This window comes from Terrapene carolina, unplaced genomic scaffold (genome assembly GCF_002925995.2).
Source record: "Terrapene carolina triunguis isolate 2854851 unplaced genomic scaffold, T_m_triunguis-2.0 Scaffold34029, whole genome shotgun sequence".
Classification (NCBI taxonomy): domain Eukaryota; kingdom Metazoa; phylum Chordata; order Testudines; family Emydidae; genus Terrapene; species Terrapene triunguis.
This window is the reverse complement of record NW_020698380.1, coordinates 3,447,549-3,462,541: the sequence shown is the minus strand read 5'-3', so window position 1 is coordinate 3,462,541 and position 14,993 is coordinate 3,447,549. Positions and strand designations below refer to the sequence as shown.

The 14,993-nt window shown below is 47.1% G+C and overlaps 1 protein-coding gene across 3 annotated transcripts in view; it reads left to right on the top strand.

Annotated features, from left to right (window-relative positions):
• The first annotated feature begins 14,457 nt into the window (after window positions 1-14,457).
• Window positions 14,458-14,993, top strand: part of LOC113405170 (eukaryotic translation initiation factor 1b) — a 6,539-nt gene continuing 6,003 nt past the window's right edge. For all 3 annotated transcript variants that reach the window (XM_026646103.1, XM_026646104.1, XM_026646105.1), the window contains exon 1: window positions 14,458-14,616. In XM_026646103.1, the coding sequence (XP_026501888.1) occupies window positions 14,586-14,616 (31 nt within the window). In that variant the 5' untranslated portion in view covers window positions 14,458-14,585. The remainder of the gene's footprint in view (window positions 14,617-14,993) is intronic.

Genomic DNA, 14,993 nt, shown 5'->3' with positions numbered 1-14,993 from the left:
CCAATAGCGCTGCAATTGCCGCAAATGTGGCCATGACAGTGCACTGGGCAGCTGTCAGTGTGAACAGACTGCAGCGTTTTCCCTACTCAGCTGCACAAAGTCAGGTTTAACTCACAGCGCTGTACAGCTGCAAGTGTAGCCAAGGCCTGAGATTCCCCCTACCATTACTCCCTCTGGGTCTTCTTTCTCTGGAGCTTCTCATGAAGTAAAGTCTGTCATTACAGGCTCTTATCTCTGTAATGTAGTTAATTTTGATGTATTTATTAAGTGTTAGTTAATGCTATATGAGAGTCCCCTTCAGCCCTCTGTATAAATTGATCCTCTTTTTTCCATATGTTTTGCCCATAGGGTTTTCTGTAGCCCTAGGGCAGCCAGCAATAACCCCTGTGCCTTTGCAATGGGGTGAGAGAAGGGGACCATGGGTTCCCTATTTATGTGATTTGCAAGAAGTGTTATCATTCCTCAAGGTACCAAATGTGTTTAAATGATATAAGTGCCTTGTAAAAATGCCAAAGCAAGCTCATTTTCATTTCTCATGTAATAATCTCATATACAGTATACACACATTTTTCATTAATTATATGAGTTGATTATTAGCTAGGTTACTGTCTTTCTTTTCTTTTCTTTTCTTTTTTCAATGTGGCAAAATGTGTGCTATTTTATGGGTTGAATGATTGGGGGCAGGGTATTATGTCATTCAATGTCCGTCACTAAGTCCGGTCATTTTGTCAAGTGTTCGTCGCACAACATGGTGGTGCCTACCCCTGCCTTGTGCTTCAGGGGGTCACGGGATCCAGGGCAGCCTGGGAACTTAGAGGGGGGCCTGGCGCTGGCAGCAGCGAGTGACCTGGCCCCAGCCCACTCCGCTCCACCTCGCTGGCTCCTGGCATTGCTTGGGGTGGGGGCTTTGGGGAAGAGGTGGAGTGGGGGTGGAGTGGGAAGAGGCAGGGCAGAGCAGGGTTGCTCGCTGTTGTCGGCGCCAGGCACCCCGCTAACCCCCCCCAGGCCACCCTGGACCCTGCATCCCCCTAAAGCGTGGGGGCCCCCCAAAGCACGGGGGCTGGGGTGATTGCCCCAGTCCGTCCTATGGATGGGACCGATCCACTTGAGCACCACCAAAATTATACAAACCTGCCACCCATGCATAGGTATCATAATTCCTACAGCTGGAGCGCAGCTGGGACTGGACAACCTCCACTCCCCAAATGCTGATGAGGTCCAGCAGTTCGGCATTGCTCCACGTGGGGGATCGCCTGTGCATGGAGCAGGCATGGTCACCTGGAAAGATGCGCTGAGACCACTGCACGCATCACCGAGCAAACAGGAAGGGGACTTTCAAAATTCCCAAGGAATTTACGGGGTGGGGCTGATGGTTGGTCACTTGAGGGCAGGGCAGTAGAGTTCAAACTGATGACCAGAGATGCAAGAGCAGGCATTGTGGGACATCTCCCGGAGGCCAGTCACAGTGCTGTAATCGACCAGGGTGCCTACACTGGCACCACGGTGCTTTATCACCAGTGCAGAAAGCTGTACTCCTCTCGTTGGGGTGGGTGTTTTTTTACAACGCTGCAACTACACAGTTTCTGCGCACTATGTGGCTTGGCAGTGTGTACACCTCGGGAGTTAGAACGCAGAAAGCTGCTTTACTGCACAGAAACTTGCCAGTGTAGACAAGGCCAGTACTATGCAAGAGAAGAAAGTGAAATTGCAACCAAGGTCAAATGTGGCACACTCATAATACCTATAAGCAATACAAGTTATATGCAGAATTCCAAGGGAAAGTCCACAGGCTGAAATTTCAGGTAGTATAGATCACACAGGAACCTTTGCATTTAGCTAAAATTAGTCAATTCAGTCTAGTGACACTAAACCTGGGACAAATGACTCCTAATAGGCACACAAGCAAAACAAAATATACACTGTGGCACCCCCTTGCTAACGGATTACCAAGATGAATTTTTAAGATCTGGGATGTCTTCCAGACATGTTACACCTAGAAACACAAACAATGTAACTAGTACAACACCTACCTTACAGAGTACCCTTTGCATTAAAAGGGGATATAATCAGAGCAATAAAGTAAATGGAAAAAGAAAGCATCATTGCTAAAGTTAGACCTCACAAGTTGGATAGGAAGCATTATAGCCTGTGAGAAGCCACACAAACTGTACATTTGCATAGACCCAAGCAATTTAAACAAAGCACGAAAGAGTGTACTACCAAATTCCTACAATTGAAGTGCTACATGATTTTAATACTTGATACCAAAGATGGGTGTTGGCAAGTGCTACCGGAAAAGTGAAACAGCTACCTCACCACAGCCCAGGCACTAGGAGGTAAATACAGATAGTTGAGAATGCTGTTTGGGATCAAACCTGTAGCAGAAGAATATCAGTGCTGCCAACACGACTAACCGGACTCGCAGGGATCAGCATCACGTCCATACATCAGAATGTCAAGGCAGCATGGCAGAAGCTGTGGCAGATCACGACTACAGCCTTAGCCGTCTGCTAGAAACCACCAAGAAAGCTAATCAGAAATTGAATAAAAGCAAGATGGAATTGTAATTGACTGCAGTACTATCCATGGAGACACTTGTTGACCTCCAAAGCACTACAATATGACCCTGAAAAGGTAAAAGCAATACAGCAGCTGCCCACACCTAAAGATATTAAATCAGTTTAGGGCCTAGTAGATTCGTAAATTATCTGACAAAATTTCTACAAAGCTGTGACAAGCAGGTTCCAGACACCCCAAGCAGAGAACAGGGGGTTTGAACCCCAAAGAATAAACAGCTCAATCAACTGGTTGTATGCAATGTGCTATAAATTATGTCAAGTAAGGTCTTTTATGAAAGCTTGTAATGTTCTGAACATGACAGTCATTGTTAGATACATGTACAGACTATAGTTATGAATTTGTATATAACTGTGCTCCTAATTTCTGCTGCAACATACAGCTCTGCCTCACAGTCAGGTAGGCAGGGTCTGCCTCCCCAAACAGACAAAACTAGCTTCAAGTACCTAGCATTGTATAACCTAGGAAAAGACAGATAATGGGCCATAAAAATTAATGGGAAAACATTGACACAACTCAAAAGAAAACCCCCGTCTTGAAAAACTATAAAAGGAGGGAGTTTACCCCACTTTGAATATCTATAGTGACTGAAGGGGGGGAAAAATTCCTTAAAACCTTTGGGCTTGTCTACACTGTGTTGTTGTTGACAGAACTTTTGTCTTTCACGGGTACTTTAAAAAGCCCCTCCTCCCTACGAAAGACAAAAGTTTTGCCGATGCAAGTGGCAGTGTGAATGTGGTTTTGTTGCTCCTGCTGACAAAGCTAACGCCGCTCGCGGTGGTGGAAGTATTTTGTCGGCATAAGTGCCGACAAAATACCGACAGAGCGTTTACACACGCTGACTTTTAGCGACAATGCTGTGACACAGCCTTGTCACTAAAAGCTGCGTAGTGTAGACAAGCCCTTTGTTTCTGGATAGATTTCACTTCAAACCCCTTCTCTCAGAGGGACAGCAGCTAGGCTAGGAAGCTATCTGTGAAATGCTGGATCCCCTGCTACAGTTAGGAGGTATGCTGGGAAATGGTTCAAAAGCAATAGGTAACTTAGATCAAAATTTCTTTTCTAATACAAAAGAAAGTGTAAAGTCTGAGGCTGGGTCTTTGTTTATTTTCTGTCACTTGTATAGGCTTGCTCTCTCACTATTTCATCTTTGAATCTGATTTTTCTATCAAATAAAAACATTATTTTTATCCCAACCGCATCTCTGGTGTGCAAACGGTGTGGAGTGTATGCGCCAAAGCAAACCAGTCTGGGGATTGATTCCAGGCCTCAGAGGTGACAAACCAGAGTGGAAAAGTCTGAGTGTATGGTAGTTAAGAACTCGATGTGGATGGATTTGGGTGACTCAGGACTGGAAGGGCTGTTGGAGTCACACCTGCAAGGAGTAACTAGGCTGTTAGAAGCCTGGGTGAGACCTTTATGCTTGTAGGCAGGCTGCTGGTGTCATGGCTCAGAGCCCTAGCAGCATAGTTATAAGGCAGGCAGTGAGAGAACCCCTTCATGGTCTGGGTGATCCCCAAAAAGTTACACAAGCCTCTCAGATGTGTGCAAAGCCCCGAGGCAACTACTGGACGAAGATGTAGTATGGACATGGGTACCTCACCATGATGCAGCCATTGCACATAACAAGGAGCTGGTGACCAAATATCCCATTTTGAAATACTATGATGCAAATGAAGAGGCAGCCATCCAATGTGATTCCAATAAGATGCGGTTTGGAACATCACTACTACAAGAGGGATAGCTGGTAGCTTTCACACAAAAGTCACTAGTATCACCAGTGGAACAAAGATACACCCAGACTGAAAAGGAATGTCTTGCAATAATGTTCACATGTGAAAGTTCAACCAGTATGTTCAAAGATGGGAAACTATTGAAGTAGAGTGGGACTATGAACCACCAGGAGTGTATTTAAAAAAAGACAAAAAACAAAGAAAACACCTGCCAGCAGCCCCAAAATCTGGGAATGGGCTGGTCACAGTGGCACCAGAACCAGAGGGGCCAGGGGGCCAGGGCCCTCCCACTTTTTGAAAGTGGACAGGCCTGACCAATCCACTTTTTGCCAGGGCAGACTCCACCCCCGTCCCCTCCTGTCCCCCACCGAGGCCCCACCCCCCAGCCAGGCCAGTGTGGAGCCTGGTTGGGGAGCCCGGGCAGTTGTGGGAGCTGCGCAGATCCTCCACCTGCTATCCTTGCCAGAGACATATTCTCACAAGAGCAGGGTGTGATCAGGAAGACTTTTATTAGGAACGGATTGAGAGTTGAAAATGACTATTATCAGGAGGGCTGGCTTCAAAGAGAGCGAGAAGGGAACATCAGTGCATTGGGGAAGGAATGGGAAGGAGGAGATGGTGGGAGTAAGAGAAGATTAGGGAGTCTCTTGAGAGGTGAAGGACCTTGGAGTGAGTAAGAGATAATGGAGAGGTTTGGGGAGTCTGTTATAGAGAGGAATATTCCCAGGGGATGCAGGAAGGGCCTAAATGAGGTTCAGTTTTTAATACTAATACTACAGCAAAGCCCACTCAAAGTCAAAACTAATTTACAACAACATTTTTGACAATGGCCAGAACCTTCCAGTAAGTGATCTGACCCTCCTCAAATTGAAAGTGAAAACACCAAACCAGGGGTGTCTTAATTCAGTTCTTGTGTGCTAAACAGAATGATTTTTCTAGCCTTCCCACATCAATGTTTCATATGGTTGTTTTACCTATACAGCACGCAATTACATTGCAAATATAAAAATACTGGACACCATGATATAAAGCAATTGTAGTGGCCTGTGGTTGTCCCTCCCTGTCAAGCTCAGAGGGAGGCTACTCTGCCTCACTACTTCACACAGCAGATAGTTAATTATTAGGGTAGGGCTCTGGCCACCTTGGGCAGGGCCAAGCACCACTCAGGCTATAGCCCAAGCCTCCTGGCAGGGCGGACAGTAATTTATACTGTCTGGGGCTCTGACCCCCAGGGCGGGACAGAGCAATGAGCAGTCTTTTAGACCAGACTTCTGGCTAGTGCAGACAGCCAACACACAAGGCACAGGCCTTCAGGCCTAGGGTGAGTAGGACACCACCCCAGGGGTGGGGTGGCAGCAGGGGGTAGGGAGATCCAGGCCCACCCTACTCCACCAGGTCCCAGCCCAGGGCCCTAACAGTGGCAGGTGGTCCCACCATGGGTCAGCAGGAATCCTACCAGAACACACTGACTCACGATGTGACAGCACAACCAGACTGATGTCTGGTTTCCCTGGGCTACTTCCTACTGCAGTCCACTGTCAGGGCTCCATCATCTGTGAGTCCTCAGTCTCCTCTGGGTAAACAGCAGTCCCAGCAGCTCCTCTCCACACTCAGTCCCCTCTGGGGGCAGGGTGCTACATGGCTCAGTAGCAGGGCTGGAGTCCTGCAGCAGCCTAGCAACTTCTACCGCCTTCACTGGTTCCCTCCCAATGAGCTCAAGGGCCCACCTCTTATACCTCCTGCCCCACCCCTCTGCTTCTGGAGTGGGGGCGGGGCTGGCTTGGCACCACCCACCAGGGGGAATGTAGTAGACCCTCCCCTTCAAGCTTGGAGGGAGGCCACTCTGCCTCTTGTTGGCATCCTTTCGTCTACCAGAGATGGTGGGAATTGCAACCTATGATGTAGATGGTCTGTAATGTCTCATGTGACTGACTGGTCCAATCCGAGATTTGCATGATCTTTGGCAGTTATTGCAAATGTATGTATCTTGGTTTGGAGCTGCTTGCTTCCTATGGGCTCTTTTCTCATTAAGCTGTAAGAGCCAGCTCCAGTCATGGACTTTGATGCCCTGATGGAGACGATGGCATAGTTTACTGTTAAATTATTCTTAATAGGCTGGTTGAACTGAAGTAGCGTAAAAGGATTTGAATATGTAGAAAACTTTAAATTAAGTGAGTGGATATGACTATAATTATCTGTTGTTTTACTTCTGGACATGGACATCCAGTTATTTCATGAACATTATTCATGTCCAGAGGAAGCATGCTAAAGAATGTTTGTTTTTTCTTTGATAGCCAAGCACCATCTAGTGGATAAACCAAAAGTAATCTCTCTGGCTTCATGTTCCTACATACCTTTGTAAGCATCAGTAAGTGAAACTCCAAAGGTTTAGAGTTTGGATAAGGCCATGTCTAAACTAGCAAGTTTACAGCAGCACAGCTGTACAGTAACTCCTCACTTAAAGTCGTCCCTCTTAACGTTGTTTCGTTGCTACGTTGCTGATCAATTAGGGAACATACTCACTTAAAGTTGTGCAATACTCCAGTCTTACGTTGTTTGGCTGCCTGCTTTCTCCACAGCTGGCAGCCTCCCTACGCGCCTCCTCCCCCCCCCCAGCACCTCCCGCCCACTGGCAGACCCCGCAGATCAGCGCCTTCCCCCTCCTCCCCCGCCTCCTGACCATGGCAATCAGCTGGCTTGCAGCGTTTTGGAGGGACGGGGAGGAGCGAGGACTCGGCGCGCAGGCTCCCCCTCCCTCCCCTGCCTCCCGAACGCCGCAAGCCAGCTGATTGCCCTGGGCAGGAGGGAGGGGGGAGGAGCGAGGACTCGGTGCGCCTCCCCTACCTTCCAAATACGGCAATCAGCTGGCTTGTGGCATTTAGAAGGGAGGGGAGGGAGGGGGGAGGAGCCAGGATGCAGCGTGCAAAGTAAAGGGGGAGGAGGTGTGGGGGGAGAAGAGGCGGGTCAAGGGTGGGGGCCTGGGGGAAGGTGTGGAGTGGGCGGGCTGAGGATTGAGCCTGTTCAAAACACCCAACTCTGCAAAAATCAAACTGGATATCTTGCAAGAACAAGATTTCTTGTGAGATTGCCAGCATTTCCACTCCTGGATGGAAATCTTGCAAGACAGCCTTCCACACAGTATTTTGTTAAGGGGGGTGGGGGGGTGTCCAGTCACAGTCAAACACTGTAAAAGAAAAGTTTGGGCAGGTGCAGGAATTGTCCCTTCCTGTGTGCCCGTACAGTGCCCAGCACAATGTCATGGTTGTTGTCTCTAGGCACTGTTGTAATAATAAAAACTAATAACAAGCATATTTTATACCACAAGCACCGTTCCCTCTAATTTTTTTCATCCATGTGTGGAATGAATTTTGTTATGTGCACCAACTACAACGTAAATGTCACTCTCCACCCCAAACTTTGGGTCACATTAGCTTCACCTCTGAACGCAATACTAGAGGTGGGTGAGAAATGTTTTTCCCATCCCATGAGAATTTTTGAGATTAAAAAAAAAAAAAAAATCTGTCACAAATTGGGACAAAATTTGAAATCTCAAAAATTGTCATGAATCAATAAAAATGCATGCTTTATAATATGCCTTGAATTTTATGTTTTAAAAAAAGAATGAACAGTTTAGCTACCAACCAAATTAAAAAAAGAAAAAAAGAAAGAAAAGAAGAAAATCCAAAGCCAAACCAGCCTCTGACTCCTGATATACAAACAGTAGAGAAGTAAACCAAATGACATGTGATAAAGATTTTGCCTTGACTGGAACTCTTTGAATTACAGTGGAGTCGCATCTTACGTGGGGGTTAGGTTCTAAAGTCAGCGCATAAGGCAAAAATCGTGTATAGTCAAAATTACCCTTGAAAATCCCTTAAATCACCCATAAAGTACAGTATACATGGTTTTGTGTACAGTATACAACCCTGTACAGTAATATGTATAATGTATACAGTAATGTACAGTCTATAATAAAGAGTACATATGCAAAATATAATTTTACAGTACTGTATTTTTAATTACAGGGGGTTATCAGGGCTTGATGTCTATCCAGGAGACGGAGGTGACGGAGAGCTTGGGTGACGGAGAGCGAGTTGTAGACGAAGTGGTTGGCTCTGGTTCAGCTCGAGAAGTTGATTGCGTAGGCTCATCTGCTGCTGGTTGTTTTTCCTTGAAAAACATGGTGATCGGCAACTGTTGCTGTTGTTTCTTGAGCTGCTCAAACATTTCTTGATACCGTCTCAAATCGTCCGTAATACTACGTGTGATTTTGAGGCTTCGTTCCATAGAGGGATCGTATTCAGAAATTAAATCATTCAAGTGTTTCACTGCTTGGAACACTTCAGCAAATTTATGAAGATTCCAACATGCTGGCTCTTCCTGTTCGTCGTCATCATCTTCGTCTTCTTTAGACAATTTTATCAGTTCCTCTAACTCTTTGTTAGTCAATGTTTCTCTATGGCTCTCAATTAATTCTTCAATTTCTTCCTCAAGGATGTCGACGAAGCCATCACCACCCACTTGCCTGGCCACCTCAACAATGCATTTCACTTCTTTGTCAATGGTCGGGAAACCCTTAAAATCATTCACACATTCTTTCCATAGGTTTCACCAACATGCATTGACCGTTTCAGGCTTGATTGCATCCATTGCCTGTTTAATATAAGTGATGCAATCGACAATGTTGAGGGACTGCCAACACTCCATCACATTAAGATTGGGATCAGCATCCATAGCGCTACATATCCGTGAGAACGTAAGCCTCCTGTATGTGGCCTTGAAACAACGAATCACGCTTTGGTCAAGAGGTTGGAGGATGGAGGTGGTATTGGGGGGGAGAAAGACAACTTCAGTGTCGTTATGTGCAAACCGGAGTGCCGCAGGGTGACCAGGAGCATTGTCTACGATCAGCAACACTTTAAAGACAAGTCCTTTCTCTTCGAGGTACCGCTTGACCTCCGGAATGAAACACTTGTGGAACCAATCCAGAAATAATGCTGCCGTCACCCAAGCCTTTTTATTTGATTGCCAGAACACAGGCAGGAGATTTTTGTTCTTGCCTTTTAGGGCATGGGGATTTGCAGCCCTGTAGAGCAAGCTCGGCTTTATTAAATGCCCAGCCGCATTGCCACAAAACAACACAGTCACACGGTCTTTAGTTGCTTTGAAGCCAGGGGCTTGTCTTTCTGATTTCGAAATGTAAGTGAGGTTGGGCATTTTTTTCCAGAAGAGCCCAGTCTCGCCAGCATTAAAAACTTGTTCCGGAAGATAGCCCTTTTCTTCTATGATTTTCTTTAATTGTTCGGGGTAGGCTTTTGCTGCCTCTTCATTGGCAGATGCAGCTTCACCAGTAGTCTGCACGTTTTTGAGGTTGAAGCGATTCCTAAAACTGTTAAGCCAACCTTGGCTGGCTTTGAATTCCTTCTCATCAGAAGGCTGTCCCTCTTCGGCAGGAGGTTTGAACAGCGCATAGAGGCTAAGAGCCTTTTCTCACAACGTGTTGCCATCGATAGGCACACGTTTATGGTTCATGTCTTCCAGCCATAAGTTTAATGCCTTTTCAGTCTTCACTAAAGTCTTATTACGCACCTGGCTTGTCACCTTAGCAGTTATTGGAGCACTTGATGCCACAGCTTGACGAATTTCTCTCTCTCGAATCTTGATGGCACGGATGCTAGATTCATTGCGGCCATATGTACGCGCCACGTTGGAGACAGACATACTGTCTCTCAATAAGTCCAACACAGCCAGTTTTTCCTCCAGTGTTGGAACAGATCGCTGTTTCTTCGGTTGAGCACCAGATGAAGTAGTTGGCTTGCGTTTACGGGCCATGTTGTATGAAAAATACATATCTTTAAACACTAGAATCACACTCAGCGCGGCGAGATGCTCACACTATGAGAGGCACGCGGGAACTGAGACCGACTGAGGGAACAGCAGATTCATGTCTCCCATCTCACGCTCTCTCCAGGGCATACGCTCATTGAGTGGAATGATGGGTGGAATCGCCTGCACTCTTTACAGGTATCTTGTTGTTTTTCTTTTTTTTGCTGAGCGCGTATAGTTGAATTCGCGTAAGTTAAATGCGCGTGTGATGCAACTCACCTGTATGTTCAGGCTAGTGATAGTAAGATCACTGAGCAAACATACCAATAGCCATAAGTATTAGGGCAAAGATATAGCTCCTCCTAACTGGAATACTGGTTCTTTCATATCATAAAGCTTTTTAATTATATTTGCTTTAAGAGCTTGGGGTACAGTAATTCTCTTGAAGGGAAAAAGTATACAAGATTTTTCCCTATCTGCATGGGTTATTCACTGCTTTATAAAGAAATGTGTACTTATGAAGGTGGGAGTGAAATTCAGCTCTCTGCGTGGGGCTTGTGCTGGTCCTCTGCATAGGGATGAATTTCAGAGCTTGCTACAGTATGTAGGATTTTTCATACATGATAGTAAGTCCCAAGATTTAACAATAGTTCCTGATCCTGCCATAGTGTTTTATTATTCATGTGCAACATGACAGCTTAACAAAGGTGCAGTAAAATGCAAGCACAGGAATTACTAATTGCTATTCATTCCAACTAATTGTTTAACCAGATCTTCCAAGTACTATATTTTAAAAGGATGAAGTTATGAGCAGGATAATTAGAAATGATGTTCTTTTACTGCACCGTAGTTGTTAGGTTATACATTAATCATGCAATTATATAATTAATTTCCCCATAATAGACCATCTGTTGTTTAAATAGTAAAACACAATAGAATGTGTGGTTGTGATTAACACCCACCTTAGGTGTGTAACAATGAGGTAGGAGGTGACACTGGTGGTATCAAAATATCTCCTGCTGGTACCTAGGTTTAAAAGCTATTTTAACCCCTTCTCTGCTAATCCTCAATTTCAACATATGTACAATTTTATCTGCTGAACTTCTTTGGAACATCATGGCATACATACCTGGTATGACAAGCGCAAATTGAAGCACATTAAGCTTCTCTTGGCATGGGGGATTCCCCAGCTGGTGAGATGATGTACAGATGGCATAGTCAACTCAGTGCCACAACCAGAGTGTGCAATGGGCTGTAGTTGGAGCACACTGTGCTCTGGCAATGCGCAACGGGTATACCGACCTTGTGCTTCCCCCACAAATACGTAAGACATGCTCACTTAACACACACATATATCAATGTTGAATATTTGCTAATGCTGCTGAAGTTGGGATTAGTTTTGCATTATCTGGCTGTGAAGGAGATTTAATAGGATTGAGAAGTGTGTTTTATCTGTTGGAATCATAAGAAAATTCCTTGTGAAGGCTGTGGAATCTGTGACTAGCAGTGTAAACCTATTCGATGGACGTGAGGGTACATTTAAGGGTATCACATAATTTGGCATTTCCTTCCTTCTGTGGCTTGCACTTTGAGGGGATGTCACACAACCTACCTTAATCCCTTTCAAATGAACTATTTCCTAATGGAATTGTTGTGGGTGGTTTTGTTTGTTTTTTACAAGCGAAGAAGGATATGAAGGGGTAGATAACAAGGGTGGTCGTGGGGAAGGGACGCCCTCTCTCAATGTTGCCCATGGTGTGAGTGGACAGGAAGGGTTAACGGAGGCACAGCATGGGGCAGACGGTAGGGTGTGGAGGGGATGTAGTGGTGAGTTGAATTTGTGGAGTTCTTGGTCCTCCAGTTACCAAGAGTGGATCAGGATATGTTGTAGGAAGACCTTCATAAAGTGAGGGGCTTCTGGGCAGGAGCTCATACTCTACTTCTCTGCTTAAGCCCATGGAGGTTGTAAACTTTGTCTACATGGTAGTCCTCTGTCAGCTCACACTACAAGGGAGGTAAGGGGAGGATAATTGTGAGGGCAGCGGTAGGTCTGTCTCTATCTCCCTATTTCCAGCACAACCGTGCCTGCAATCCTGGGATGGAAAGAGTAAGAGTCTGTCAAGCCATCTATGCTATTGCTTCTGAAAAGTGGAGTAGCCTCTGTCAAAACCACAGAGCTTAGCCTTCAACAAAGGCTGAAGAGAGCTTTAGCTTGTAGCTCCTCTCCCCTAGCAACTCCTGCTACTCATCCTGACTGACACAGGGCTCACAACATAGATTATTTCCTCTCAGTTTTTGGTCCAATGTACTACAGAACTGGGGGGGCGGGGGGGGGGGGAAGAGGAGGAAGGAGGGGAGAGGGGTCGCATTTTCCCTGAGGGCAGTTTGGCTTCAGTCTTATTGTAAGGTATGGGAAGTAGCGATCATTGTGAAAAAGGGAAAATTAAATACAACAATTGTTAATCACTGAGCTTAATTGTAACTGGCTTCTTCAGATATACATTGGGCACTGGTTTACAATAAATTAGCTATTTGGAAAATTTGGAGGATAACAAAGGAAGCATTTGTTAGCTAGTATTGTCCAAAAGCGATGAGCCACTCAGAATTTTTTCCTAAAGGACCTATTTTTAATTAACTTTGGTTCATAAAATAAATAACAGATTTGCTTGCAAATCCTCAGAAATTGAAAAGTTTAATCACAGATTCTGATCTTAAATTTGGGTAGATACACTGGATTTCCCCCCCCCAAAACCAAGCAGTGACTGCTTAAGTGACAAACGGAATGCAGCCTTAATTGTAGAAGTGTGGTCATGCCAATATAGTAATGTTGCACGGAATTACGGTTTGTTTGAGGTGTACAATAAGCAGCCTATAGTCTGTGCTATATATTTCCTAGGAGTGTATATGTGTATATTTTGCAGTATTTATTCTCCAATGGGATGTGGGGGAGGAGTAAACTATGCAGAGTATCCTGCACAGTACCTATTCCCAGACCCGCAAAGGGTGTAGAAGAAGCAGCGTATGTGGCATAGTATCTATCTCCCAGGAGTGGTGAAGGAAACAACGTACGGACACAAGTCAGATATCAGGAATGGCAATATACAAAAACCTGTAGGAGAACACTTCAACCTCCCTGGCCACACAATAGCAGATGTAAAGGTAGCCATCTTACAACAAAAAAAAACTTCAGGACCAGACTCCAAAGAGAAACTGCTGAGCTTCAGTTCATTTGCAAATTTGACACCATTAGATCAGGATTAAACAAAGACTGTGAATGGCTAGCCAACTACAAAAGCAGTTTCTCCTCCCTTGGTGTTCACACTTCAACTGCTAGCAGAGGACCTCACCCTCCCTGATTGAACTAACCTCGTTATCTCCAGACTGATTCTTGCCAGCATACCTGCCTCTGAAAATTTCCATTACATGCATCCGAAGAAGTGGGCATTCACCCACGAAAGCTTATACTCCAATACATCTGTTAGTCTTAAAGGTGCCACAGGACTCTCTGTTGCTTTTTACAGATCCAGACTAACACGGCTACCCCTCTGATACTTAACGTAGGGGGGGTGTATTGCATAATGTTTAGTCCCCAAGGTGGTGGTGGGGGGAGGCTAATACGGGAAGTAGATAGCACAGTATTGGCTGCCTGGCGGAGGGAGGTGTATAATATGCACATTCTCCTGCTCGCTGTCTGTTCCTTGGTGAATATAACGCATGGAGAGCGCTCTGCGGTAGCTATTCTCCGGGAGGGGAGGGATACCGGCCGTGTCCTGCCACACGTAGAGCGCACAGGGTCCGGGCCGGGAGAGGGAAGGGGCTGTGCGCGGAGTAGGGACACAGCAGTATGTAGGACGGGGTGTCACGTCCCGTCTAGTGCGGGGGGGAGGGGGCTGCGGAGTGTCACACACTCTCTCTCTCCGTGGCATGCCCCGGCGGGAGGGGTCGCACGCACACACAGCGAACGCTGTGCACTATCTGCTCCCTGGGGGTGTCCTTGTCTCCCGTCCCCGTTTGCAGGGTCCCTGGCGAGCCCACCCTTTCGGGACCGGGCTCTGGGCAGAGACAGACACCGGGGGGAGGGAGGAGAGAAGCAGGCGGGGCCTCTGGCAGTGGCGGCGCGGTGCATGCTGGGCGTTGTAGTTCCCCACCGCTCTGCGGCTGCTTGCTGCCGGCTTGGGAGGACTCCATTCCCCAGGATGCTCCGAGCCGACGGAGGTCACGTGTCCGCGGCTGGGGCAAGGGCCGGGCATAAGAGCGGGCGGCCATTTTGTGAGAGAAGCAGTCGCTGCTGCCTCCGCGTCCGCGCCGCGCTCGTCGCCCCGGCTCCCTGCCGTCGCTCCGGACTTGCGGTTTGTTTTTTTCTCTTCTCCCTGCAGATCCTGTGAGACGTGACCCGGGCGCACCCAGCCGCGGCCTTCTCCCCTGCTCAGCGCCCCGCCACTGAATCGCATGTCCACTATCCAGAACCTCCAATCCTTCGGTAAGCGCCCCCCGGGACCCCCCGCCACGGGAGCCCCCTGCCCGGCTACTCGCCAGCGCGGAGCCACCTGGCACCCCGCCAGGCTCTCCCGGCGTCCCGTACGGGCGATCCCATCGCTTGCCGGTGTCCCATCCTCTGAAAAGGGCCCCCTGACCTCCTCCCCCTCCCCATCCGCTCTCCCGGGTGGCTGCTTTGCCTTGCAGTGGGGGGCGCGTCCCCACTCAGTTCATGATCCTTGTCTCTCTTGGTAAGGGGCACTGCTCTGGGGGTATTCCTCCCCCCATAGTCTGCCCTCTAGGATCTCTGCTTCCCTGGCAGTGCCTAGGCTGCCCCCATAGCTGCTGTGCAGCGCCAACCCCCCCCCCCCATGAAGTGAT